The following is a 25,512-nucleotide window of genomic DNA, read 5'->3' on the forward strand; positions in this document are numbered from 1 at the left end:
TGCAAGGCAGGGGACTTGGGTTCGATTCCTGGTTGGGGAACTAAGATCCCACATATACCTCAGAGAAACTAAGCCTGTGCACCAGAACTACTGAGCACGAGTTCCATAACTAGAGAGTGTGTGTGCCACAGCAAAAGATCCCGCAGGCCACAGCTAAGCCCCAGTGCAGCCAAATAGAGAAATATATATTTTTTTAAAATCATTTAAGCAAACATTAGTGAACTTTAAGGGAACCAAGTGCTGGGGTCAGTGCCAGATGCTGGGGACTCAAAGTCCAGCAAAGCCAGGTCTCTGCCCCAAAGATCTAGTCAATGGTGGTGGTTATCTTCAGTGTCAGAGTTTAACCACCCCACCCCCCACTTTCCTCTAGATCTTCCCAGGTGGTGCTAGTGGTAAAGAACCTGACTGCCAATGTAGGAGACACAAGAGACATGGGTTTGATCCCCGGGTCAGGAAGATGCCCTGGAGTAGGAAATGGCAATCCACTCCAGTATTCTTGCCTGGAGAATCCCCATGGACAGAGGAGCCTGGCAGGCTACAGTCCATTGGGTCGAAAAGAGTTGGGCATGACTGTGTGCATGCCCCGCCCCCCCCCACCACACACACCCCACTTTCCTCTAGGGATTTCAGGAGGACTAAGAGGAGATACAAGCTATTTGGAAGTTTGCAAAGCCCAGGACAAATGAAAGCTCACTGCGCCCAGAACATCAAAGCCAACTCGGGGCTCTCTGATGCATCCCTGAGAGGCAGGGGTGGGATAGGCAGGGCTTATGGGCTCTCTGTACTCCACACTCTGGCACAGCTGCTCTTCTGTGACTTCAAGGCCTGAGAGAAGGAGGTGCAGACTCCTATGCCTCTGACTGTATTCTTTTCTTCAGCTCATGTTCTCACTGGGCAGGGTGCCAGCTGGATGGGAGGAGATGGGAGGATTCCAAAGGACCAGCAGATGCACCCTGAGGTGTGTGGGCTAATAATGAGCATGGGATGTTCATGGGAGGATGCCAGCTCCTTCTCCACCTTGAGATGATTCTGGGTACCAGCATCCTTTAGATGGAATTGCTCACAACACTCCCTATGCCAGGAGTATTGAAAACAAGGCCTCTGACCACAGCTTTTGGAAAAGGTACAGAAATGCTTACTTCTAGCATAAACAGTCATGAAAACCAAGGCAATAAAGGGTACTATTCAAAGGAGCACCGGGCTGGGAGAGAGGAAGCTGCCAATGTTCTGTGTCATAGCCTTGGGCAACCTAATTTCCTTATATCAAAGAGCTGTAATAAATGGCTGCTCTGTACTCTGCTGCTGTGTGCCAGGCAACATACTAACACACGTCACACAAATGATCTCACTGAACCTTTTCTTTATTTTTTTTCCCATCAACTCTTCTACAATGCTTCGTGTTAGTGCTAATATTTGCATTAAATAGATGAAGATGGCTTTGCCATTTCGCTAAGTCGTGTGTGACTCTTGGCGACCCCATGGTCTGTGGCCTGCCAGGCTCCTCTGTCTGTGGGATTCTCCGGGCAGGAACACTGGAGTGGGTTGCCATTTCCTTCTCCAGAAGATGGCTTATCTGTCACCACATTGGCTTGATCCTATCTCCAGTTTGCATCAGTATATTTCTTGACAGATCTGAGTCCAACCACTTTCTTCTTACCCCTGGACTCTTCTCCTCCTAGTTCCCCCAGTTTCAGGCAGCCTTTCATTCCCCCATCTTTTCACCTTCCAACATAACTCAGACCTCACTCTTCTGCTTAAAACCCAGCAGTGGGACTTCCCTGGTGGTCAGTGGGTAGGACTCCACGCTTCCACTGCAGGGGCATGGGTTTGATCCCTGGTTAGGGAACTAACATCCCTCATGCTGTGACCAAAAATAAACCAAAACCAAAACCAAACCAATCCCTCCCCCCCCCCACCCCCCACCACCAAAAATAACCCAACAAACAAACCCAGCAGTGGCTCCCCATTGCCCTGGACAGTCTTCACCAGGGCCTAGAGGCTTGTGCCATCCTGCCATGCTGGGCTGCTCTGTCCCCAAGCTCCCCTGCAATGCCCCCATTGTCAGTTCTTTATCCTGCCTCGGTCTTTGCACACCCAGAGTATACTTGGCTCCTCTCTGCCCAGGGCTAACTTATCCTTGGAGAGAGGCCTTGGCACCCTTCTTTTGCCCCCAATCTTTCTTACTGCAATTAGTATATATATATATATATATATATAATTTTTATTTTTGCAGCTTAGTATCTTTCCCCAGACTATCAACCTCGAGGAAAGCAGAAACCATACCTGTCTTGTTCTACATTTTACAACCCCTCGTCCCCACCCCGCGCACCTAGCACAATACCAGACATGGATTAGGTGCTCAGCTTGTTACCTAAGCCAGGGCAGAAGGCTGGTGATCCGCGCCGCTGAGGTCCCATAGCCTGCGTCGGAGCCCGAGCTCCAAGGAACGACGACTGGTAGGGGGTCCGGCAGGGGAGCCGGGCCGGCGCAGCGCGGGCGGCCTCAGCCGCAGGGGTCAAGGGCACACGGTTGGGGCGGTTGACTTCTGGGCGGCTGCAGTTCCCCAGGGGGCCGCCGGGGGCACAGCCCAGGCTGGAGGGCGGACGCGCCGAGTCACGCCGGCCCGGGCGGGGCCTCGGGCCGGGCGGCGACAACGGGAGCTGCTGGCGGGAGCTGCAGCGGCAAGAGGCTTCCGGCAGGTGAGGGGCGCGCCGGGCGGGCTCTCCGGGACCCCCGCACCTGCTGGGCTCCAAGATGCCCGGAACAGCGTCGGGGGCCGGGGCGCCCGATGTGGCCTCGGGAGGAGAGGGCGATCTGTATGGGAAGCGGGGTTCAGGCCTGCCGCCCCCCAGGTCCCCCAAAAGTCAAGGGGGAAGTTTGCTCCAGCGAGGATGGAGCAAACTTGCCTGTCATCCCGTTCACCCTGCACCCTGGAGATCCGTGCTAAGTCTTCCCAAGTAAGACAGACACCCTCCCCCCACGCCCATCCCGGGAGGGCTCCGAGGGTGGAAGCCGCCGTGGGCGGACTGAAGCCAGTGTCACAAGGCAGGAGCAAAGCCTCAGGGTCAGGAGGAAAATGCGGGGGTTACCCAGTGCTCACAGGCTCCAGGGTGCACTGGGAGGTCCGTTTCTCCACGGAGCTCCAGCTTTCCCGGAAACTAAGGCCAAAGGTGACTCAAGTAACTCGGATGGGCCGGCGGGGTCCAGCAACTCCTGATCCAGTGGGAGTTGCTTTTGGTGCCTGATGTCTGGTATTTTTCTTTCAAAGCACCCATTAAATATACCCTGTCTTTCCCCTCTGGTTACACTCTCTCTGCCCCTTGATTGTACCATGAGATTGGGAGGGGCAAGGCGCTTGGGAGTTGATGGTCCCACAGCAGGGCAGGCACAGGGCAGAGGTTCAGACATAGTTTGGGAAGGGGCTTCGACGTGTCCCAGCTCTGCACTTTGTGTTCAAAATATGTAAAGGTGTTAAAACATCAAGGAGGCCTCCTTGGGTTGTAAGTGCCCCCAAGCTCTCAGAGGCCTCCAAGGAGTAGTCAGTAACCTTGCATTTGGAGGGTCCATTTCAGAGGGGTAGATGAGGCCCAGCTGGATGGGCCTTTGCTCAGGACTATCCAGCAGGTAAGTGAGGAGCTGGGCAGAGCAGGTATGCTCCAGGGCCAGCCTGATCTCTGTGTCTGGTGGTGAAATGAGGAAGCCAGGGTCCAGGCACAGACTGTGGGGATGTTAAGGGAACCACAAAGTGACTGGCTCCCAGGAGACTGTACAAGTTGTGTGCCCTGGGTTTTGGCACCAGAGGCTATATGACACATGAAGGAACCTGTCTGTCCAAAAAATGCCCTCTCCTGGGACACGAAACAACAACCCCTTCTTCAGACTTTGAGTCCCCTTTGGAAACTTGTCTTTTGGGGTTTTGTTCTGCATCTGTTTCCTGAGGAGCTGACTGTGGAGTGCCCACTCTCAGCCTGGGCCCTGGTGTCCAGCAAGGGAGGCCATTCACCCCTTTGCCTTCTCCCGTGGGGAGGGGTAGGTTTATGGTGTTTTGAGTCACTCTCTAGGCCCTTTCAGATCTTCCCCAGTGGCTCAGTGGTAAAGAATCCACCTGCAATGCAGGAGACGCAGGTTCGATCCCTGGGTCAGGAAGATCCCCTGGAGAAGGAAATGGCAACTCACTCCAGTATTATTGCCTGGAGAACTCCCTGGACAGAGGAGCTTGGCAGGCTACAGTCAATGGAGTCGCAAAGAGTCAGACATGACTGAAGCAACTTAGCACGCACGCACACATGAACGCTAGGCCCTCTCATCCAGGTCAGCCACTCTGGAAATGGCTGTGGAATCTACTTTGGGCATAACCAGTGAGCTCTTGAAAGCGGTGGGTTTTATTTGTAATCTCTATGAAACAATTCTGGGGTGATATCCACCCTTTGATCAGAGCCCACATGGTTCCCACTGTGTGTCTTCTGAGGCGTGACCTCTTCACAGCTTTGGCCAAAATGTAACTTCCTTGTTTTTCAGTTGATTCCTAAAAGCCCTTTGTTTTATTGGAGAAGAGTCCCGTTGGGATCAGGCTGAGTGTCTTTGGCAGAGGAAACAGGATTTACTGAGAAAATCTGAGTATAAACCACATTGTGTGCGTGTTGGGGAAGGGGCAAAGATAGCATTTCTTAGGAGCTGCTGGACAGTGAGCATCTGTTCTCTTGGACCTTCTTTTATGCTGACATTTCTGCATCTGGGAAGATTCCGTTAAGATCTTCTATGCTCATTCTCTTGGCTTGATGATTAGTAAAATCAGATGGTGGGTTTGCAGTTCCTCAAAAAGTGAAGTCTAGAGTTACCATGGGACCCAGCAATTCCACTCACAGGTATATACTCAACAGAATTTTTTTGTTCATGCAGAGTTATACATTCATAGCAGCATCATTCACTTTAGCCAAAAGGGGGAAACAACCCAGATGTCCATCAGTGGACCAAAGGATAAACATAGTGTGCTATCTCCATACAATAGAATATTACTCAGCCATAAAAAAAAAAATATGAAATACTGATACAAGTTACAGCTTGGATGAATATTGAAAATACCATGCTAGGCAAAAGAAACCAGAAGCAAAAGGTATGGAATAGGCACATCTTTAGCGACAGAAAGATTAATGATTACAGGGGTTGGAGGAAAGAAGGAATGAGAAACGAATGCTAATGGATATGGAGTCTTTTTTAGGGAGAGTAGTGATGAACATGTTCTGGTATTAGATTGTGGTGACAGTTGTACAACTTTACGAATGTACTAGAATCCGCTGGGTTGTACACTCTAAGATAGTGAATTTCATAATATATGAAAAACATTTCACTGCACCGCATGGCTTACTTAATCTTGGTTCCCTGACCAGGGATTGAATCTGGGCCCTTGGCAGTGAAAGTGCAGAGTCCAGGGACTGCCAGAGAAATCCCCCAAATATCTCAATTTAGAAAATTAGGTGGTAGGAGGCCTGCTCTGTCTTTAAAACTTTATTATTTCTGTAAAGTGGCATACTCGCTTAAAAATATTCAAACAATACCAAAAAAGAGGGGAAAAGCTCAAAGAAGAAAGTAAAAACTTCATCTGGCAAGCACTGTTAGCATTTAGGTTTAGAGTGCAGATGTGGTCAAATTGCTGAGGATTAATCTTGGGCAAGTTCCTGAAGTTCTTGCCAAAATGAAGAGGGACCCCTGCTACTGAATGCACAGATGTTGCTGAAAGCTCAGTGATGCCTGCTGTTGTCATCGTTCCGTGTATGTGTGTAGGTGTAGTTAGGTCCCTGTGCTTGGTGGTGCACAAATGCGATCAGGCTCTATGTGCTGTTCTATTGTCCAACTTTTTCATGGACAAGCTTTTTTTTTAAGACTTTATGATGTTTTTAGAGTAGTCATAGGTTCACAGAAAAACCGAGTGGAAGGCATAGAAATTGTCAATAGGCCCTCTGTCCGACACATGCAAGCCTCTTCATTATTTACATCACTCACCAGAGTGCTTCACTTGTCACATGTGATGAACCTACATTGACATAATCACCCAGAGACCATGGTTTATGTTATGGTTCTCTCTTGGTCTTGTATAATCTGTGGGTGCAAATGAATCATGAACAAACTTTTCGCGTAAAAAATCTTCCACTGTAAAATTGCCTCCAGAATATTCCATCGTACGGGTGTATAATAGCGTAGCCTATAATCTCCCATTGGTGGAGGTTTCCATTGATTGATGGAGTTGCCCATTGGTTGAAGCTGTTTGCCCAGCACTGCTACTACATTAGAACCTACAGTTCAACATCACCAATTGCACACTTGCTTTCTGAGCGCCTACAGGCTGTGTGCCTGGGAGTGCAGATCCGTGGCTTAAGCCAAGGGTTTAGGTGTCTGGAAAAGTAGGTCATGGCTGATCAGAGGGGAGTCCAGTTGTCCTTGGGCCCAGGTGAGAATTGGCATTGGATGAGCCAAGGGAAAGGAGGGTGTCCAAGAGTGTTGGGCGAGGGAGGCTGCCGAGGAAAAGGGTGGAATGGGGCTGGAGTGCTGCCAGGCCCCCTGTCCGCAAGTGGGTGTGTCAGGGGTCAGTGGAGGAGAGAGAAGGGCGGATTCCAGGAGAGGGGCCTCAGGCAGCTTGTGGCTCAGAAATGCCTCCCCTCCCCAACCCGGCTATGGCAGCCCTTCCTGGGCCTGGGTGTGTGCTCAGGCCCCACACTCTGGACCTGGACATCTAGAGAATCAGTTTACATTTATTGAGGGCTGTGCCTAGTTGGGCGAGGCCAGGGTTTGCCCTCCGGGGATCCAGTTAATGATCCCGGGGGCGCTGAGGGAGCAGGAGTTTAACTCGTTTGACTAACTCACTGCCTGTCCAGCCTGTGCTGGGCTCACGGGGCTTTCTTCCCTGTGAGGACCTCAGGGCAGCCTGTAGGCCCAGACACTGGCCTGACATGACAGTCCTCTGTGTGTGCTGGGCCCTGTCACCTGCTTTCCTGGCTGCCCAAACCTGCTCCTTGAACCCTTCACACCCTCTCCCTTCCTGCCACTGGATTTCTTGGCCTAAGCTATTTTCTCTGTGATGAAGGCCCCTGGCTTCAGCTGTTTTTCAAGGCTCCACCTCAAGCTTCCCTGGATGGCCCATGGTGGACCCCTCTCCCCAACAAGCTGGTAGCCTCTCTTAGTCCTATGACCCCCTGGCTTTGGAAGCAGAGCTCTCTGGGTGGTTCTCTGACCTCCTCACTGGCTGCTGGCCCCAAGGGCAGGCTGGCACAGAGGGGGGCCATGTTGAAGGGGGCAGGTGAAATGTACCCCTTCCATAGCCTGCCTGACCACCTGCCACATTCCCAGGCCCCCTTCTCCTGGTGTTCAGCTCCTGGTGTCTGCTTCTGTCCCTGGCTGGTCCCTGGGGTCCTCTTGGGTCCTGGCCCAGTTGACAGATTCAGCCTGATGAACACTCCTCGGGCTATATCTAGACAACCTTTCTGAGGGCCTGGGACCGTGAAGGTGATAATACCTGCTGGGGGGCTTGTTTTGGTCCCAGCCCTGCCAGTTTCTCATTTGTAAAACTGATTTATGTGGACATATGGCAGAGGCCAATAAAATATTGTAAAGCAATTCAGTTCAGTTCAGTCACTCAGTCGTGTCCAACTCTTTGCAATCCTATGAACCGCAACATGCCAGGCCTCCCTGTCCAAAACCAACTCCTGCAGTTTACCCAAACTCATGTCCATTGAGTCAGTGATGCCATCCAACCATCTCATCCTCCATCATCCCCTTCTCCTCCTGCCCTCAATCTTTCCCAGCATCAGGGTCTTTTCAAATGAGTCAGCTCTTTGCATCAGGTGGCCAAAGTATTGGAGTTTCAGCGTCAACATCAGTGCTTCCAATGAACACCCAGGACTGATCTCCTTTAGGATGGACTGGTTGGATCTTCATACAGTCCCAGAGACTCTCAAGAGTCTTCTCCAACACCACAGTTCAAAAGCATCAATTCTTCAGTGCTCAGCTTTCTTTATAGTCCAACTCTCACATCCATACATCACCACTGGAAAAACCATAGCCTTGACTAGATGGACCTTTGTTGGTAAAGTAATGTCTAATGTCTCTGCTTTTTAATATGCTGTCTAGGTTGGTCATAACTTTCCTTCCAAGGAGTAAGCATCTTTTAATTTCATGGCTGCAATCACCATCTGCTGTGATTTTGGAGCCCCTAAAATTAAAGTCAGCCACTGTGTTCCCCATCTATTTGCCATGAAGTGATGGGACCAGATGCCATGATCTTAGTTTTCTGAATGTTGAGCTTTAAGCCAACTTTTTCATTCTCCTCTTTCACTTTCATCAAGAGGCTCTTTGGTTCTTTGCTTTCTGCCATAAGGTTGGTGTCATCTGCATGTCTGAGGTTATTGATATTTCTCCTCCAATTAAAAAAAGTCATAATTAAAAAGAATGGTAGAATGCATAAGTTTCAACACATTGGGGACCATTTAGTCAATGAAAGGCAAAGTTAAAAATTCCCTCCAATGTCCTATGCCAGATCTGCCCTCCCTCACCCAGGTTTTTACTTCCCCAGAAGAGAAATTAGTGTGTATTTGAATACCAATGGCAACAGTGCCTGGAGGTCCAACCATAAGCTGCCCCCATAAGTGTGAGAAGATCTGGGGACCACCGTGTCTTGGAAAGCTACTGTTCAAGGACATTGCGGGCTGGCCCTCCCATTACAGAGGGTAAATGAAGGCCCAGAGAGGGGAGGTGTTGTGCCCCAGACCACACAGACGATGCAGGGCAGAGTGGTGGCCTTCCAGCTGCCTGCAGTGCTGCCTGAGGGTACAAGGTGGGCCGGAACACGCTTCTGCATCACTTTTTGGCAGTTTGCTGTCTGTCTGGTTCCTCTCCACTCCTCCTTGCTGTGCTCATGCGTGTGTGTGAGCCTGGGCCGCACTTGGCCTGCAGACCTGGCCCTCTTTCCTTGCACATGCTCTCTTTGATTGCAGGTCCCCTTTCCTGGGCATCACCTGCCGCTCTCCCTGCAGCCCTCATGATCAGCGCTTCTCCAGCCTCTTTCTCACCCGCAGACTTCCTTCTTGGTCCTTAACCAGCACTGTTTCGTCTCTCAGCAGAGCTTCCCTTCTGCCCCCTCTTTCCTGGGGGATGTCACCCAGCAGTCCCTTTGCACCTCCTCTGTTCCGGCAGCCCCCTCCTCCTGACCCCACTGTCATAGCCTCACACTGCAGCCTATTTTATAGGCTGGTTGTCTTACTGGTTAACTGATCTCCTTAGACCTGGGGCTGAAGCTGGTGACCTGTGAGCTGGGTGGAACCTGGCCACTGTCTGCTTACTGCGCTCCTTAAAGAATTCTGTTTGTTCCTTTAATGTGGCCTCTGATCACCAGTTCCCCAGAGGCATACCCACTGTTCCTTGGTACTGTGCACACCCAGCTTCCCACATCATCCACCAGCCCTTTGAGTTTGAAATCCTCCCTTTACAAGGGCTAAGCCTTATCTTTCTGTCTGTCTCTGACTACGGCATCCACAGCACAGAACACATCAAAGAGCAAGAGGTTCATTAATTGATATTATTGACTGAATGAATATATTAATGAGTGAAAATAAGTGCAAAATAGTTGTTTCATGTGTGCAAAAAAATAATAATCGTGGTTGCAGGTGCACAGAATATTTCTGGAAGGATTCATATAAACTTGGTAACAGTAGATGCCTTGGAGAAGGGAACTGGGGGGCTAGGGGGATGAGATGGAATTAGGATACCCCCTGTTCCTTTGGAATTTAATTCAAATTTTACAAAAACTGGAGTTTCATTGAAAGGTGATTGCATGCTTTCAGAAGATCAAGTCTTGGCATTTGAGGCCTTTTTTGCTGTGGGCCCACCTCTGCCTTCTCAACCTTGAGCCCCCCTGAATCTGATGTGGTCTTTCCTCCTATCCCAGTAGTGCCCGGTCGGAGATGGGGTCCCAGGTCTCGATGGACGCGGGAGCCGTGCATGTTGTGATTGTGGGCGGGGGCTTTGGTGGCATCGCTGCCGCCAGCCAGCTGCAGGCACTGAACATCCCGTTTGTGCTGGTGGACATGAAGGACTCCTTCCACCACAACGTGGCAGCCCTCCGGGCCTCCGTGGAGAGTGGTAAGGGGCCCCTCTCTGGGGCATTCTTTGTGACAGTGGCCTATTCACCACTGTGGGTCAGAGGGTGGTTTTCTCCCTTTACGGCAAGGTGCCTAAATTCCACCATTGACAAGCTCTGGGGAATGTGAAGTCCCTGCCCTTAAGCAGCTACCACACGAAGGCTCCAGAGGTCAGAGTGTGAGTTTCCTTGAGGGCCTGGGGCTCAGACTGGGTGCTTTAGGGTGTAGTGGCCACCCAGGGGTCGTTTAACCACTGGTGTCACTGTTGGCATGCGGCTCAGGACGGGTTCTGAGTTATTCTGGCCTCCTGTGGGCAGCTTTATATTGCAACCTCCTTTCTATCCATTCCCCAGGGTTTGCCAAAAAGACATTCATTTCCTACTCGGTGACCTTCAAGGAAAACTTCAGACAGGGCCTGGTGGTCGAGATAGACCTGAAGAATCAGACGGTGCTGCTGGAGGATGGCCAGGTGAGTCCAGCAGGGGCTGACCATTCTCAGCTGACTTCAGGAGGCCCCTGGGATGCGGTTGCTGGTGGGAGGATACCTGGGCTGGTCTCCTCAGGGACGAGGCACCCCCATCCCTGCCCTGTGCCTGGAAGATAGCAGATGCCTCCTGAGCCGAGGCCAGACCCCAGCGGCCACAGGAGAGTGGTGCAGACATTTTTGGAGCCCTCCCTGTATGCCAGGCACTGTCTGAAGCCTCATGTATTCTCCTTTAATGCCCAATGTGACCCTGGGAGGGAGGTGCACCCGACCTTAAGAGGCTTGCCCAAGACCCCACAGCTGGAAAGACTCCACCAACATGTGGACCCAGGCAGTTTTTTTCGCCCAGCCCAGAGGCCCCATTGCTGTCTGGAATCAAAGGGTAGGTGCTACAATCCCACATCACCCGGTGGGGGAGGGGTGCAGAGGTTTTCCTCCTGGAGTTTGTGCCCCTCAGCATGGCATAAGTTCAGTGCCTGGTGGATCCCCAAGGGACCAGAAATCTGTCAGTGAGCCACCACCTGCCCACCCACTGGAGAGTCCCCTCCAGCCTGGCCCTCTGCTCTAGTCAAAGCTAAGTGGGGGTTGGACAAAGGGGCTCCAATTCCTGTCTTTAATGAGTGTGTGGTTTCTTGTGAATTAGTCCTCCTTGAATCAGGTTTAAGACTATAGAACCTCTGCTTGGCATGATGATAGAAAACCTCCTTATCCTGTGGCTTTGGGTCCCTGAGGGCATCTCAGGCCTCCATGGGGGAGTGATGGGCTGAGTAGGATACAGACCCTCCCGTCTCCCTCCCATCAGAGCAGCTCTGCCTTTGTCAATTTTAATCTGTAACATCTTATGGAAAGACCCGAATGAATGAACTTTTTGGCCAGCCCAAGGGATTTCCTTCCCCCCTTTTTTTTTCTTCTTTTGGCCAGGATGGGGGAAGTTTCTTCTAGAATAAATGTAGTAGTAGGGAGATTCTAGACTAACTCCACATTGGAAGCTAGAATCCTACTTATTCCCCAGAAATAGTTTTTTGCCTGGTGGAGCCTGGGGTTGGATGCAGAAGCCACGCTCTACCCTCACCTTTTTTTTTCTTCCTTGCTCCTCCCAGGCCCTACCCTTTTCACATCTCATCCTGGCCACGGGCAGCACTGGGCTCTTCCCGGGCAAGTTTAACCAGGTTTCCAGCCAGCAGATGGCCATCCAGGCCTATGAGGACATGGTGACGCAGGTGAGCTGCCCACTGCCAGGGGCAGGGATTGAGGACAGAGCTGGGGGAGGGGCCCTGGAGAGTGAAACAGCTGTGGGACACCTGGGGCGGCAGCAGGGAGCCCCCAGGAGGTGTCTGGGGCTGCAGGAGCACTGTAGAGATGCAGAGTTACCAGAAAGAGGCTCCTGGGGGAAGACCTTTGGACCTGTCTTGAAGTTTGGACATGGGCATCTAGACCTGCTCGTGTAGCTATTGGCTGCTGTTTGTACAGGGCATATGTTTTACAGAGCAGGCTTGGATCCATGCTCTTGGTTCTCACGGGGATCCTGAGAGGTGGGTGGAATGGGTCTGTCCCCACTGAATAGATGAGGCATGGGGATCTAGAGAAGGTCATGCAGCCGTGTGACTGAGATCAGGCCTTTCCTTCTCTGCAAAGCCACTGAGAGGCCTGGGGAACTTCTCACATAGTCATGAGCAGATGTTAGACTTGAAGTTAAGAACCTAGCCTATGAACTCAGGCAGATCTACTCATCTGAAAGGTGGGCAGGCAGTGAGAGCTTAGTAAGAAATGCAGGGAGACACCCAGCAAGAGCCTGACCCCCAGGAAGCTTATTTGGACCCTGAACTTGGAAAGGGTTCTCTGTGCTTCCTTGGTCAAGGAACCCGCTTCCTAGTCTGGACCCAGAGGTGGGGTGGACTTGAGGGTGTGCTTCCATCTCCTGCTTCTCCAGGTCCAGCGCTCACAGTCCATTGTGGTGGTGGGAGGAGGCTCTGCAGGAGTGGAGATGGCAGCAGAGATTAAAACGGAATACCCTGAGAAAGAGGTAGGCCAGTGACCTTGGGTTTGAACTCCCAAAAGTGGGCTTCTTTTTTGTCTAATGAACATCAGAATTTGCTCAGGGCCTGGGAAGGGAGTCCCATTAATATAAAGTGGGAGCAGGTGTTTCCCATCTTTGCTGTCTGTACAGGGGCCCCCCTAAAGTCCCATTCTGCTGGGAATTCTTCCTGGAGAGCTAGGGTGTGCCCTAACGTTCAGTGACGGGTTCTGCCCTCTAGGCCAACCCAGAGGATCAAGCCCAGGGGGGAAACATTACAAACTCCCATGTGCCCTGCAGCAATTTCTCCTTGTGATAGAAACTTTGATTACCTCTTTTGGCTGACAACCGGCTTGGTCACAGATTCCCTCATTAGTGTCTTGTCTGGGTAAGAGATGCGTTTCCCTGGTGGCTCAGACGGTAAAGAATCTGCCTGCAATGCAATGCAGCAGACCTGGGTTTGATCCCTGGGTCAGGAAGATCCCCTGGAGGAGGAAACGGCAACCCACTCCAGTATTCTTGCCTGGAGAATCCCATGGACAGAGGAGACTGGCAGGCTATAGTCCATAGGGTTGCAAAAGAGTGAGACATGATTGAGCGACTAACACTAACACACTTTTTCTGGATAAGAGACAGTAGTCTTCTCCCTGGACAGATAGGGGGACCCTGCAGTGCACCCCTCACAGCCCCTGCTGGGGACGGACTGGCCAGCACTGTTTTCTGCCCACGAGAGCGTGGCCCTGCTCCCGTTTGTGGAGGGATAGAGGCATCTTTCTGGCATCTTGGAGAGAAAGGCAGCAGGCTGTAAAGGCTCAGCCTGGGGCTGAGTGATGCTCAGCAATTATGGATCCATGAGGCGAGAGCTTGCCTGTAGCTGATGCCAGATCAGCTTCTGGGAGCCACATGGAGCCTGTGGCTGGTTCTTTTTCCCTAGAGAAAGGCAGGTTGGTTTTGAAAAGTAAGATCAATATAGGCTAATTTAATTATATGCCTATTCTTTGATGATTTATTGGAAATTATTATGAGTGACTGATGTAGAAGTTGATTAATTTTGATTTATGGGGTAGAGACTGGTCTGAAGTAGTAAATAACTCAGTATAATTCTTGTATGTTTATAATTAGTAGACAGGTAAGAGTAATAGTAGTTACCCTTTATTAAGGAGTCAGTATGTGCTGAGTTGGGGCTTCCCAGGTGGCTCAGCAGTAAAGAACCCACCTGCCAATGCAGGAGATGCGGGTTCAATCCTTGGGTCAGGAAGATCCTTTTGAGGCAGAAATGACAACCTGCTCCAGTATTCTTGTTTGGGAAATCCCATGGACAGAGGAGCCTGGTGGGCTACAGTCCATAGGGACCCAAAGAGACATGACTTGAGTATACACGTACGTGTGCTGAGTTATGTGCTTTCTACTTTGTCATTTCATCATTACAAAATTCCTCTGAGTGGGACTGTCCACCATATGAAGTCTTTGGGAGGTGTCTGAGTGGATATCTGAGATGGGATTTCAACCCAGGCAGTCTGCTCTGAACATCTCTACAGGCTGCCTTCCACGTCACTGCACTGACCCAGGCAGCAAATAGACATGCCTGGAAGCACCAGTTTTAGAACCAGCTTTAGTGTAAATGTCAGCCTGATTTACAGAGTGTTGATGGCTTACATAGAGACTGTGTAGGTGCCCAAGGATGTTTGAAAATCATTTTCCACATGGTGCTCGGTGAGGTATGTGTCAAGAAGCATTGGCACATCTGAAAGAATTCTAGTCTGGGAGATATGGGTTCCAGCCCAGCTCACCATTAACTGGTCTGAAAGTGAAAGTGTTAGTCGTTCAGTTGTGTCCAACTCTGTGCGACCCCATGGAATGTGGCCCACCAAGCTCTTCTGTCCATGGGATTCTCCAGGCAAGAATACTGGACTAGGTAGCCATTCCCTTCTCCAGGGGACCTTCCTGACCCAGAGATCGAACCCGGGTCTCCTGCATAGCAGGCGGATTCCTTACTGTCTTATAACTGGTCTGCCAGTGGGCCACTTACTTCTCTGGGGCCTCAGATTCCTCACCTGTAGACTGGAAGTTGGGAGGAGGTGGGGGAGAAGCACCACTATGTTTTCAGGCCTCTTTGTGTGAGGGGGAGACTCAGTGTTTTTTCTTTGCCCTGTGGTTCTTTGCCCTCAGGTCACTCTCATTCACTCCAAGATGGCCCTTGCAGACACAGAGCTCCTGCCCTGTGTCCGGCAGGAAGTGAAGGAGATCCTGCTCCGGAAAGGCGTGCAGCTGCTGCTGAGTACGTGCAAGGCCCCTCCTGCCCGGCCCCTCTCCCCAGCAGAGGTTTGGTCTCTTCCCACAGTCCGAGTGAGGGTGGCCGCGCTCAGCCCAGGCTCTCTGTTCAGTGCCCGTTTAGCCCCTTGTCCTGCTGGAGGTGTGTCTGGGCAGGGCCGAGGCCCCGGTCCTGACAGACTTCTGTGTCGTGGAGGCAGCACTGTCCTGGCTGTTGCTTTGGATGGAGTACAGGTGGGACCCATTTGTTGAATGGTTTAAAAATCACGTAAAAGATTTGACCTGAATTCGGAGAAGGCGATGGCCCCCCACTCCAGTACTCTTGCCTGAAAAATCCCATGGACGGAGGAGCCTGGTAGGCTGCAGTCCATGGGGTCGCTAAGAGTCGGACACGACTGAGCGACTTCCCTTTCACTTTTCACTTTCATGCATTGAGAAGGAAATGGCAACCCACTCCAGTGTTCTTGCCTGGAGAATCCCAGGGTCGGGGGAGCCTGGTGGGCTGCCGTCTATGGGGTCACACAGAGTCGGACACGACTGAAGTGACTTAGCAACAACATAGCAATGATATCTCTTTGGTGGAGAGAAGAGGTGTTTTTGGTTTGTATTTTGAGGGTGGTGGGACTTCCCTGTGACTCAGATGGTAAAGAATCTAGACCCAGGTTGGATCCTTGGGTCAGGAAGATCCCCTGGAGAAGGGAACAGCAACCCACTCCAGTATTCTTGCCTGGAGAATTCTATGGGCAGAGGAAGTCTGGCGGGCTACAATCCATGGGGTCGCAGAGTCAGACACGACTAAGCGACTAACACTTTCACTTTTCAAGGGTGGTGGAGTGTGGCTTTTGTCTAGAGCAGGAGGGAAGAGATCTACCCAGCATATTAGGGTGGGGCTCTTGTTCTGGGGGTGTGACCCCCCCAGTTCACTGCCCGACCCTCTCACCTTTTGCTGGGAGGGTGAGGTGTCTGCTCCGTGAGAGCCCTCCCGGCTCCTGGGCTTCGTGGAAGTGGCTGTACAGCCCTCCTCCAGGCAGCAAGGACAGTGGACCCCTCGGCTTCCCTTGTCCCTGACGGGGATAAACCTGGAGGGCCCGTCCTGCCTGGCTGGGCTAGTGGAGCGCACATTCAGGGAGGTGTTTTCCTCAAATAACTTTTCGCAGAACCTCTTGGGAAACTCAACCTCACTCCCCCAAGTTGCTTCTTGGAACCTGCCTCCCCTTGGGTCCCTTGGGACCAGATGTCCCGCTGGTGCTTCTCAGGGCTGCAGAGCGCACTGTGTCCAGCTGTTAGGCCAGCCCTGGCTTGGGCCTTGGCCTTGGAGACACACCTGCCCTCTGCCAGCCTCCTGGTCAACGAGCCCCCCCTGACAGGCGAGCGAGTGAGCAACCTGGAGGCACTGCCTGTCAACGAGCATCGCGAGTGCATCAAGGTGCAGACGGACAAAGGCACGGAGGTAGATGCCAACCTGGTGATTGTCTGCAACGGTATCAAGATCAACAGTGCAGCCTACCGCAGCGCGTTTGGTAAGTGGGAAGCTGAGCGGAGGGCCCCTCCGCAGGCTGCTTCTTCTCTCTCCAGCCCCTGGGGAAGGTCCTGCAGGACTCTGCCCCAGGAATCGGCTTTCTGCCCCCCACCCCAACCCTATCTCAGCGGCTCATTTGGTGTCTTCTGAATGGTGACATCAAACTTCAAGTTTGGGTCCACTCCTGCTGTGCTTCCCTCTTCTGTTTTGATGGTGACTTAGCTCAAGGTGCCCAGTGACCAGACTCTTCCAAAATCGGATCCCGCGCCCCTAGTGGTGAGAGATGGAAACAGGTTTCAGAGAGAAAGATTTGCTTTCTGTTACTTTTCTCTGCTTTTTTCTACTTTTCTCTGGGCTTCCCTTGTAGCTCAGTCAGTAAAGAATCTGCCTGCAGTGCAGGAGACCCGGGTTTGATCCCTGGGTTGGGAAGATCTCCTGGAGAAGGAAATGGTGGCCCACTCCAGTATCCTTGCCTGGAAAATCTCATGGACAGAGGAGCCTGGTGGGCTGTAGTCCATAGGGTCCCAAAGAGTTGGGTACTTACTTTTCTCTGCAGATGCAGGGGAAATTCCAGGGTCAGGCCTTTCTCTGTCCATAGGTGCCGCTCTCCCAAAATCCTGACCCAGACATTTGACCACTTGAGCTTGGAACAATCTTGAAGAATGGGGGCAATAATGAAACCTCTTGTTCTTAAAGCTCAGCATTGACCTACTGAACTAAAATGGAGATGAGGGAGCTGGACCCATGGCTCCACCTGTGAGCTGGAGACTCAGTGGTTCCTTCTCAGGCCCCACTGTGGGCGTGTCCCCAGGTCCCCATCATATGCTCCCCAGTACCTTTCTAGATAAGAAGCTCCTGTTGTGTGTCTAGCGGAAAAGAATGATCCAATCCCAGAAAGAAACCTGTCCTGGCTGTTTGGGGGTGGGATTGAGGACTTAAAATGTACAGAGACCCAGGACTTAACACCTAATGGTCCTAATGTTATATTCCCAAAGATAAATTGTTTAAGTCCCTTATAAAGAAAATTTTATCATTTATTAAAGCCTTGCATTTATTTAAAAAAATCTGATCCTCATTCAGAAGGAAATCCAAGACTTACCTAGGTTGTCACTTAATCATCATAAGTGAATTCTTGTTAATCGTGGTAACTTATAAAGACTCAAGTGCTTTGTAAGAAGTGACCCTTTCCAATATTTCTGACCAGTTTCCACCCTAGAATTGTAACCTCACCTTTGCACGAAGCGTTCTGAGGTGGGGAGGTCAGGCAGAAATAAACCAGGAAGGAGACTTGCCTCTTGAGGATGTGTCTTTAGAGGGTGGCCGGACCAGCACCAGGGCCAGGCCTTACTGTGGTTCAGGTGGCCACGGCAGCTCAGGATCTTGGTTTCAGGCTGGGTCTTCCTGGCAGGTGATCGGCTAGCCAGCAACGGCGCTCTGAGAGTGAACGAGTACCTCCAGGTGGAAGGCTACAGCCACATCTATGCCATTGGGGACTGCGCTGACGTGAGGGAGCCCAAGATGGCCTATCATGCCAGCCTCCACGCCAGCGTCGCCGTGGCCAATATTGTCAACTCCATGAAACAGAGGCCCCTCAAAACCTACAAGCCAGGTCAGGAACCCCACATGCGGCACAGTCTTAAGAGAGTTTGGGTTAGATGTGGAGAAGCCTTTGTGGACTTTAGGATGCCTGAACGCTAGGACACACTCTCAAAGTTAGGGATAGAAACCCGCCCCCACACCCCCAACCCCAACCCAGAGCTCTAGGAAGATATGCTGGGGACTTGGCCAACTTCCTGAAAGCCATATGCATTTCCCCGCCCCGACACTGAAGGCCCCGGGAAGAGTTTGTGCCCAGGGAGTTGCAGGCCCGTGAACAGTGAGCAGGATTCTAGACTGTGTGTGTGTTTCTGCTCCACAGGTTCACTGACGTTCCTCCTGGCCATGGGGAGAAATGACGGCGTGGGCCAGATCAGCGGCTTCTACGTGGGGCGGCTTATGGTTCGGCTGGCCAAGAGCCGGGACCTGTTGGTCTCCACGAGCTGGAAAACCATGAAACAGTCTCCACCCTGATGGGGAATCCGGGCGAGAGAGAGGTACCACCGCTGCCTGGGCATCAGATTTCCTGACAGATGGTACCCACTTGACAAATGCCTAAGGGCAAAAGCTCTTTTCCTGGAGTAAGATGTCAGTAAAGTACTGACCAGAAACACAATTTATAGAAAACCAAAAACTGGGAGAGGGAGAGGGAGAGGGATATTAATGTTAAAAAAGACACCCCTAAGGAACTCTTTCTGGGTTTGGAAAGGTGTTCTTGCACTCATGCTGGCTGAAGGGTTCACTTGTTCCTGAAGGGCATAGCCTGCCTTCTCTACCCCAGCCTCCTCTTGGATGTGTGTGTGTGTGTGTGTGTGTATATGCGCACGTGCACACACATGCACGGTATGTGGCTTTCAGAGCACTGAGTAGGGGAGAGAGCTCCCTCTCCTGGTGGCAGGAAGCATCTCCCTATCTGTAAGGGCAGGAAAGAGGGCCTGCTCAAGACCAGCTAAGGAAAGGGGGCTGGGATGGAGGGATGGCCTGCATCCCAACCTCTCCCATCACATGGGGGTGGGGAGGCCTGTACATCCTGCAACACTCAGATTAATAGAAGCCTGATTTTTAAACTGTTAGTCCATACCATCTTTATTCATCATGAAACATTTCTATTTTTAGATCCTGATTATATACCATAGGTTATATTTAAGAAGCATTAGATGAAATTTCCCTCCTGGTTAGTCCGTTCTACCAGAGAGCGAGTTTTTATAGAACTAAAGGGTTAAGACAGAAGCCTGGTCTGCCAGCTGCTGGGGGTGTTTAAGGAAAGGCAGCCAAGCTAACGTGACCATTTTCATGGGTTGCAATCTGGCTAACATTCAGGGAATAGATTGGGGTTCAGCAGGGGAACCCCTGCATGCTTCCAGGCTAGTGTCATGGGCAAATTTGTGACAAATCTCTAGCTGATGCTGGGGCAGGAGTACCTTGTGGGAACCCTGTGGTTTTGTTCCTCTGATTTCCTGACCAACCCCAATGTCACTTATCTGGAGGCTCAGCCTTGAGGCAATAATGCCTGCCACCAATGATGTTAAGGTATAAAAAATAAAAAGTTGACTCCTCTATTAGAGAGGACTTCTAATCAGGACAAGCCTATTTGGGACCACAAGCCTAAGGCAAGAGTGGCTGATGAGTTCATCTGAATAAATTCAGGCCCTGCCCTGGCCCACCCTGTCTCTCCCTGCCTACTTTTAATGGTAACCTCTGGGTTCTTGGCCAGAATTCTTAGGATACCAGCCTCACTGGGGTCTTGTGGTCTATCCTGTCTGGGCTGTGGCCCAAGTCTGTTCCATGCTGTTGCCCATGCTTAAGAGAGACTGTGCCTCTCTCCCAAAGGATGGCCACCCCATGGAGGCTTCACCCAGGCCTCCATTCCTGCGGACCACAACCAACCAGGCTCCCTTCCTGCAAGCAGGACCTGCTGCCTGAGAAACACAAGCCATTGCGTGCAGTCTGCCCCGGGGCCTGGCGTGGTGGAAGCCTCTGTCCTGTAGTGACAGGCCTTGTTCTATTTATAACATTCTAGAAGTGTCCATCCATGGGGACACAGTTCTCCAAACTGAAGACAAAGTTGCAATAAAAGAATATATTGTAAGAAAGACACTGGATCTTTTATTTTTTTTTCCTTTCATTTTCTTTAAAAAAAACAAAACAAAACAAAAAAAAGCCTGAAGCAAAATCTTTTTAAGAGTAGTTACAGATATTATAGGGTTAAAGGTGGGGGCACTAAAACAGAAAAAAGCACCAGTGAGATGCCTTTCTAATTTTCTTCTCTCCCATCACTGAATACAGACAGCCAACAAAGCCCAAGTCACTTTTTTTTCCGCCCTCTTCCCTTGCAAAAAAAAAGGAGAAACAGAAGATTTTAAGAATTTTGAAAGGATTTTGTGTGTGTGTAAAAGTCAATGCTATAAATCTAAACAAAGTCTGTTTTTTTTTTCAAAAGTTCTAAAACAACAGGAAGAAAACACATAGAAAGAAAACCCTGGTGGAGACCTGGTTAATTACGGACTGAGGCTCTTTTTAACGAGAATATAAAATAACAGAAATGCAGAGGGCTCTTCCCGTGGGCAGGGCCTGCTCCTGCAGCTCCTGCTACCCGCTTCCCTCTCCGCTGCCCTCCGCTCCCCTGCCGTCAACCTTCCTTTCTCCTTTTAAAGATAAAACCCCGCTCCTGTGACTCTGATCCTCCTGATTCCTGTTGGTGAGTGTGGTGGCCGCCTGTGGGCGCAGGGCGGCTACTTGGCATCAAGCTTGGCCATCTCCTGTACGTAGATGCCGATGCTCTCGCTGTCGAAGAGGAGGAAGTAGACGTTCTTCAGCGAGGATGCACTTGAATCATCAAAGTGGGCCGAGATGGCTTTGAGGGTCACCTGGGCTGCTGTCTGTTTGGGGAAGCAGTTTCTGTGCCGAAAGGAAAGAGGAGCCAATGTCACTTTGGTCCTGGGGCCCATGAAGGAACTCTGCCCTCAGCCCGGGGTGGGGGCAATGTGATTGCTTCTTATCTTGGCACCAGGCCCTTGTTCCTGTCACTCAAGGTCTTACTGTGTGCAGGGGGGTCCACACACAATCTCTTTTGACCCCAGAAGAGGGACAGCCTGGGAAGGAGACAGGCAAAGGTCATTGTCCCCACTTTACAGGTGCCGCACTGGCTCAGAGAGGCACCATGGTTTTAGGGCTGGATGGTGAGGAGCCCAGTGTTTGAATCTATGTGGCCTGACTCAAGTTTGGCTTAGCTTTAAAAAATACCAACTCAGTATTTAAAAGACCTGATCTTGCAGAAAGCCTGTATAGTTTTAATCAGCTCCCTCAAAACTGGGTTCCATGCTAAACGGATTATTTATTAAAGGGCACAAATGTATGCTCAAAAGAGGGACGTCTTCATTAATTCTTGTCTCATGCATTTCACCTTCCTCTCACTAACCCATGTGGATGTGCCAATGTAATTTCAGCAGTAATGATTCTGGGCAGGGCCCCAAGCCCCAGGATGCCACAGGAGAGCTCTCTGCCAGGGACCCAACCATTGTGGTGACACCCTGGCCCCCTTGGGTGGGTCTGGGATGGGCTGGCCTGATAAGAATTCTTCTTGGTCAGCTGTCATGTCCCAGCCCAGGACATCCTGGCGAGTGGTCGCAGTTGTATGCAGAGAATTCCATTCACAGCATCTCCAGGCCAGGCTATGGAGACCCAGCACTGACCACTTAGGTTAGGATAGAATTGTGGCAGGAAGCTAAGCCTTATTCCTTCCCTCTCTGCCTTCGGGTGTGACTCAGCCGTAACATCTTCAGACTGTAAATCATATCTTCGCTATGGAGGACTCTCTCTCGAGAGGGTGTTCAAAATTAAAGCAATAACTCCCTCTGGCTGTGAGTGTAAAGGGAGAGGCCATGCTACATGTGAGGACAGACAGCCTCATTATTTGCCTGAAATATTGCTCCCGCGCCCAGTTGGGGTCTGTGGCAGAGAGAGCAATCATTTCTCCAACCCCTGAAAGCAAGCCTTTGCTGAGGACCTTTCACTTCTCCAGCCTCTGCTGCAGGGATTCTGAGACCTGCATCCTAACTCTGGGCTCCCTGCTGCTGGTCGGTGGACCATGCTTTGAGAAGCAAGCGCCTTCGAGCCTGGTGTTTCCCATTCTGTGTTCTAGACAAGGCACAGCTGGTGGGCACGTGGACTTTGAACCTGGCTCTCAAAAATGAACTCTGCCTCCTGTTCCTCCTGGAAGCTACCTTTCTCTGTTTCGAACGATGGAAGCTGGGATTCTCACTCTGTCGCCTGGTCAAAGTGCTTGGCTGCCGCTGGCAGTCCTTGGTTATGTCCTCTGGGATGGCCAAGCTGGATGTGACCAAGTGGGGGCGCAGCTGGTTCCCAGGGAGAAGGCTGGATGAACTGACCTAGCATCCCTGCCGCCCGCCCAGAAGAGAACATCTTACCTGCCGCTGGGGAAGGGCGGGAATGCCACCGACTTCAGCTTCTTGTCCTCTGCTGCCGAGAGGCAATTTTTGATGGTCTCTTCAAGCTGTTCTTCACATTTGTCAGAGCCCCACTGAGGGATGTGACAGTGGATGACAAATTTGGCTGCAAGTCCGCTCGACTGGCTGACGGCAGCTGGGACATGAGAGAGAAATGCTGCAGGTTATTTCTTATGTCTTCCCCTTAAGCCGGGGGTTAGGCTGAATCTCCTGTGTCCTCCTTAGGAGAGGAAGAGTCGTGTCAGAATTGCTTTTGACAGTTGGCACAAGTTTCGGGTAAACAGTGAAAACAGATGTGACAGCATGCCACAGATGTTCACATGGTCTGCCTTCTGGCCTCCTAATCAAAGGTATGGGGCTTCCCAGGTAGTTATGTGTGCAGTGGTAGAGAATCTGCCTGCCAATGCAGGAGACGTGGGTTCGATCCCTAAGTTGGGAAGATCCCCTGGAGGAGGGCACGGCAACCCACTCCAGTATTCTTGCCTGGAGAATCCCATGGACAGAGGAGCCTGGCGGGCTGCAGTCCATAGAGTCATAAGGAGTTGGACATGACTGAAATAACTTAGCACAAACAGAAGCTGGAACAGGCAAGAAACAGCTGCTTTAAGAAGGAACCAGCCCTGCCAGCACCTTGATTTTAGTTTCTTAAGACTCATTGCGGCCTTCTGATGTCCAGAGCGCTAAGACAATGCGTTTGTGTTGTTTGAGTCTACCAAGTTTGCGCTAATTTGTGCGGGTCTGTAATAGTTTCTAGTGATAGGAAACTAATACAATGGCTTTTTAAAAATTGACAAGCCCTCTCTTCCCTCCCCATCTGAGATCCTGACTTGGTAGGTCTGATGCAGGCCTTGTGCTTGGTGATTTGAGGACCCTCCATAAATTGAGAACCACTCTATGTTGTACACCTCCTTGGACAGGGACTGTCTTTTGATCGTCCTTGTATACCTAAAGAGCCTGCAGCAAGCAGGTGTTCATAACAGGTTGTGAAGTTAGATTACGTCTGCTTGGTCTCATAATTTCAGTTCATACTCCCTATTTTTAACTCCCCCAAACCTCTGCTGTCATTGCCAGAGCTGATAGTGAGGAGTTCTAGGTAAGTCCCTGTGGCCATTGATCTCCAAAGGAGCGGTTGGGTCTGATCCACTGGCCACTCTCTGGCCCCTTGGAGGTGTTGGTAGCTGCAGCCACCTGCTGCTTGCCTCTAAGCCACCCACCTTGTGGAGCTGGGGCTCTGTGCCACTCAAGGAACCAAATTTAGCAAAGGTCCCCCACCCTCCTGCAGTGGCCAGGCTCTGGGAGACGGGGGACTTCGAGCAGGTCACGCTGGTACAGCAGCGTTTCTAACAAATATATGTCTGCCATATTCCAGAGCAGCATGTGGGGTTGGTTTAAAACACTTATTTGGAATGTATGATGCCCACCCAGTACACGAGCTGTGTTTCCTGGTGATGTCCATCCACAGTGCTGAAGAGGCTATACCTGCACAGACCAGGGAGGGTGGTGACACATGCAAGGGGCGTCCCCCGCCTGTTGGCTACAGCTGTGAACGCCCTGCCTTCCCAGTGCCCAGGCTGGTGCCAAGTGTCTGATTAGTGAATGAGTGAGTTAGGGAATCAGTTGATGTAAATACTGAGGCAGCAGCGGGCATGACTGGTTGACTCTCCGACCACGTACATTTGTACACCAGAAGCAGAATGTTCCCACTGGCCTTATGGTTCAAGGGAACCCAGTATCGTGGGGACTGGCACTGCCTGCTTGGGGCAACTTCCCTGAGGGCCTCACTGTTCTTATACGCTGGGGAGATTTCAGCTCCTTACAAACCAGGTTGATTTATTTTATATATGTTTAAAATATGATCATGTTACCAGCTGAATGATACTCTTTTTAACATTAAAAGTAATTTTAAATAAGAGAAATGTACCCCTAATGGGAGTGTTAAGTGAAACAAGAAATGTGTTAAGTTAATCAAGAAAAAATGGCATGCCTTCTCATCCCCTTTGAAACTCTCTATTTACACTAGTTTTTGTTGTTGTTTCTTTCTTTCATGTTTTTGGTCCATGCTACATGGCATGTGGGATCTTAGTTCCTCGACAGGGATTGAACCCAGGCTCCCTGCAGTGGGGACCGTCAGGGAAGTCACTACTCTAGATTTTGAAGGAAGTCCATGGTAGCAGGTCAGCCTAAAACAAAGCATTTCCATGGCATCTGGAAATGGAAACCCCTGCTTGTAGTTGTAACGATTTAGTGTTCTCTAGAGGTGCCAAGGTGAAGGTCAAGTGATCTTGGGTCTTGGAACCCTGATATTTGGTAGAAACATCTACTAATTCTCTTTATGTGATGTGATGTCCTCTGGTGAGTCACCTTCACTTGGTGGGGACCATGCTCTCAGATGGCAGAGTGGCTGCAAGGAGCCTCTGGAACCTTCCTTCAGGGGAGCCCAACACCTTTTCAGAGTCACCATCATCAAGTGGACGGCAGGGTGGCCCTAGTCCTGCTGGGAGGCTGTGGCTGCAGCTGATCCTTGGTCTCCATGGCCCTGTGCTTTCTCTCCTGCCTCAGTTCCCTGCAGCAGCCCCTCCTTCTCCTGTCCACCCAGGCCTATTGTTCTCTCTGCTGCCACTTGGCCCTGGCTCCTACAAACCATTTTTGTCCTCAGTTTTCATCAGCTGCTTACCAGTGGTCTTGCTGGAACCCCAGGTCCAACAGGTGCCCATCAGTCATCGCTCATGCCCAAAGCCAGTTCCCCTTTCTCTGTCTCTGGCACCACCTGTCAGTCTCCTCTGACCTGCCTCACTCCAGGCCCGTCTGCTTCACTTTCACCACCATGTCCCACCCCTCTCCCATCCAGCTTCCCGCCTGGAATCTGGACGCACTTAGAATCGCTGTGGGCTTGGACCGAGATGAGTTCTTCCACAGGGAAGTTGTATTTGCTTCTATGTCATCTGAGGACTCTACCATACCCAGGTCACGTCCCACTAGCCTTCCCAATTGAGGTTTTGGGGTCACAGTGGAAATCCACAGGAGTACCAGCGTGT

The 25,512-nt window shown here is 51.0% G+C and overlaps 2 protein-coding genes across 3 annotated transcripts in view; one reads left to right on the plus strand and one right to left on the minus strand.

Annotated features, from left to right (window-relative positions):
- The first annotated feature begins 2,557 nt into the window (after positions 1-2,557).
- On the plus strand, positions 2,558-20,106 carry AIFM2 (AIF family member 2). Of its 2 annotated transcripts, none has more exons than XM_070364628.1 (10): positions 2,558-2,699; positions 9,935-10,128; positions 10,481-10,596; positions 11,712-11,831; positions 12,542-12,634; positions 14,795-14,903; positions 16,264-16,416; positions 17,824-18,024; positions 18,334-18,508; positions 19,842-20,106. In XM_070364628.1, exons 2-9 carry the CDS (start codon positions 9,951-9,953, stop codon positions 18,483-18,485), a joined length of 1,122 nt encoding a protein of 373 aa, XP_070220729.1. In that variant the 5' UTR covers positions 2,558-2,699; positions 9,935-9,950; the 3' UTR covers positions 18,486-18,508; positions 19,842-20,106. The 2 variants fall into 2 exon arrangements, with proteins under 2 accessions (XP_070220729.1, XP_070220730.1); XM_070364629.1 differs by having other exon boundaries at positions 2,596-2,699; positions 9,938-10,128.
- Positions 20,107-20,154: 48 nt separating this feature from the next.
- The window catches only part of MACROH2A2 (macroH2A.2 histone), a 52,823-nt gene continuing 47,465 nt past the window's right edge, over positions 20,155-25,512 (minus strand). The window contains exons 8-9 of the mRNA XM_070364630.1: positions 22,439-22,613; positions 20,155-20,909 (exon numbers count right to left, since the gene is read on the minus strand). Coding sequence (XP_070220731.1) covers positions 20,744-20,909; positions 22,439-22,613 — 341 coding nt within the window. The 3' untranslated portion in view covers positions 20,155-20,743. The remainder of the gene's footprint in view (positions 20,910-22,438; positions 22,614-25,512) is intronic.

Source organism: Bos mutus, chromosome 28 (assembly GCF_027580195.1).
Source record: "Bos mutus isolate GX-2022 chromosome 28, NWIPB_WYAK_1.1, whole genome shotgun sequence".
In the NCBI taxonomy this organism is placed as follows: domain Eukaryota; kingdom Metazoa; phylum Chordata; class Mammalia; order Artiodactyla; family Bovidae; genus Bos; species Bos mutus.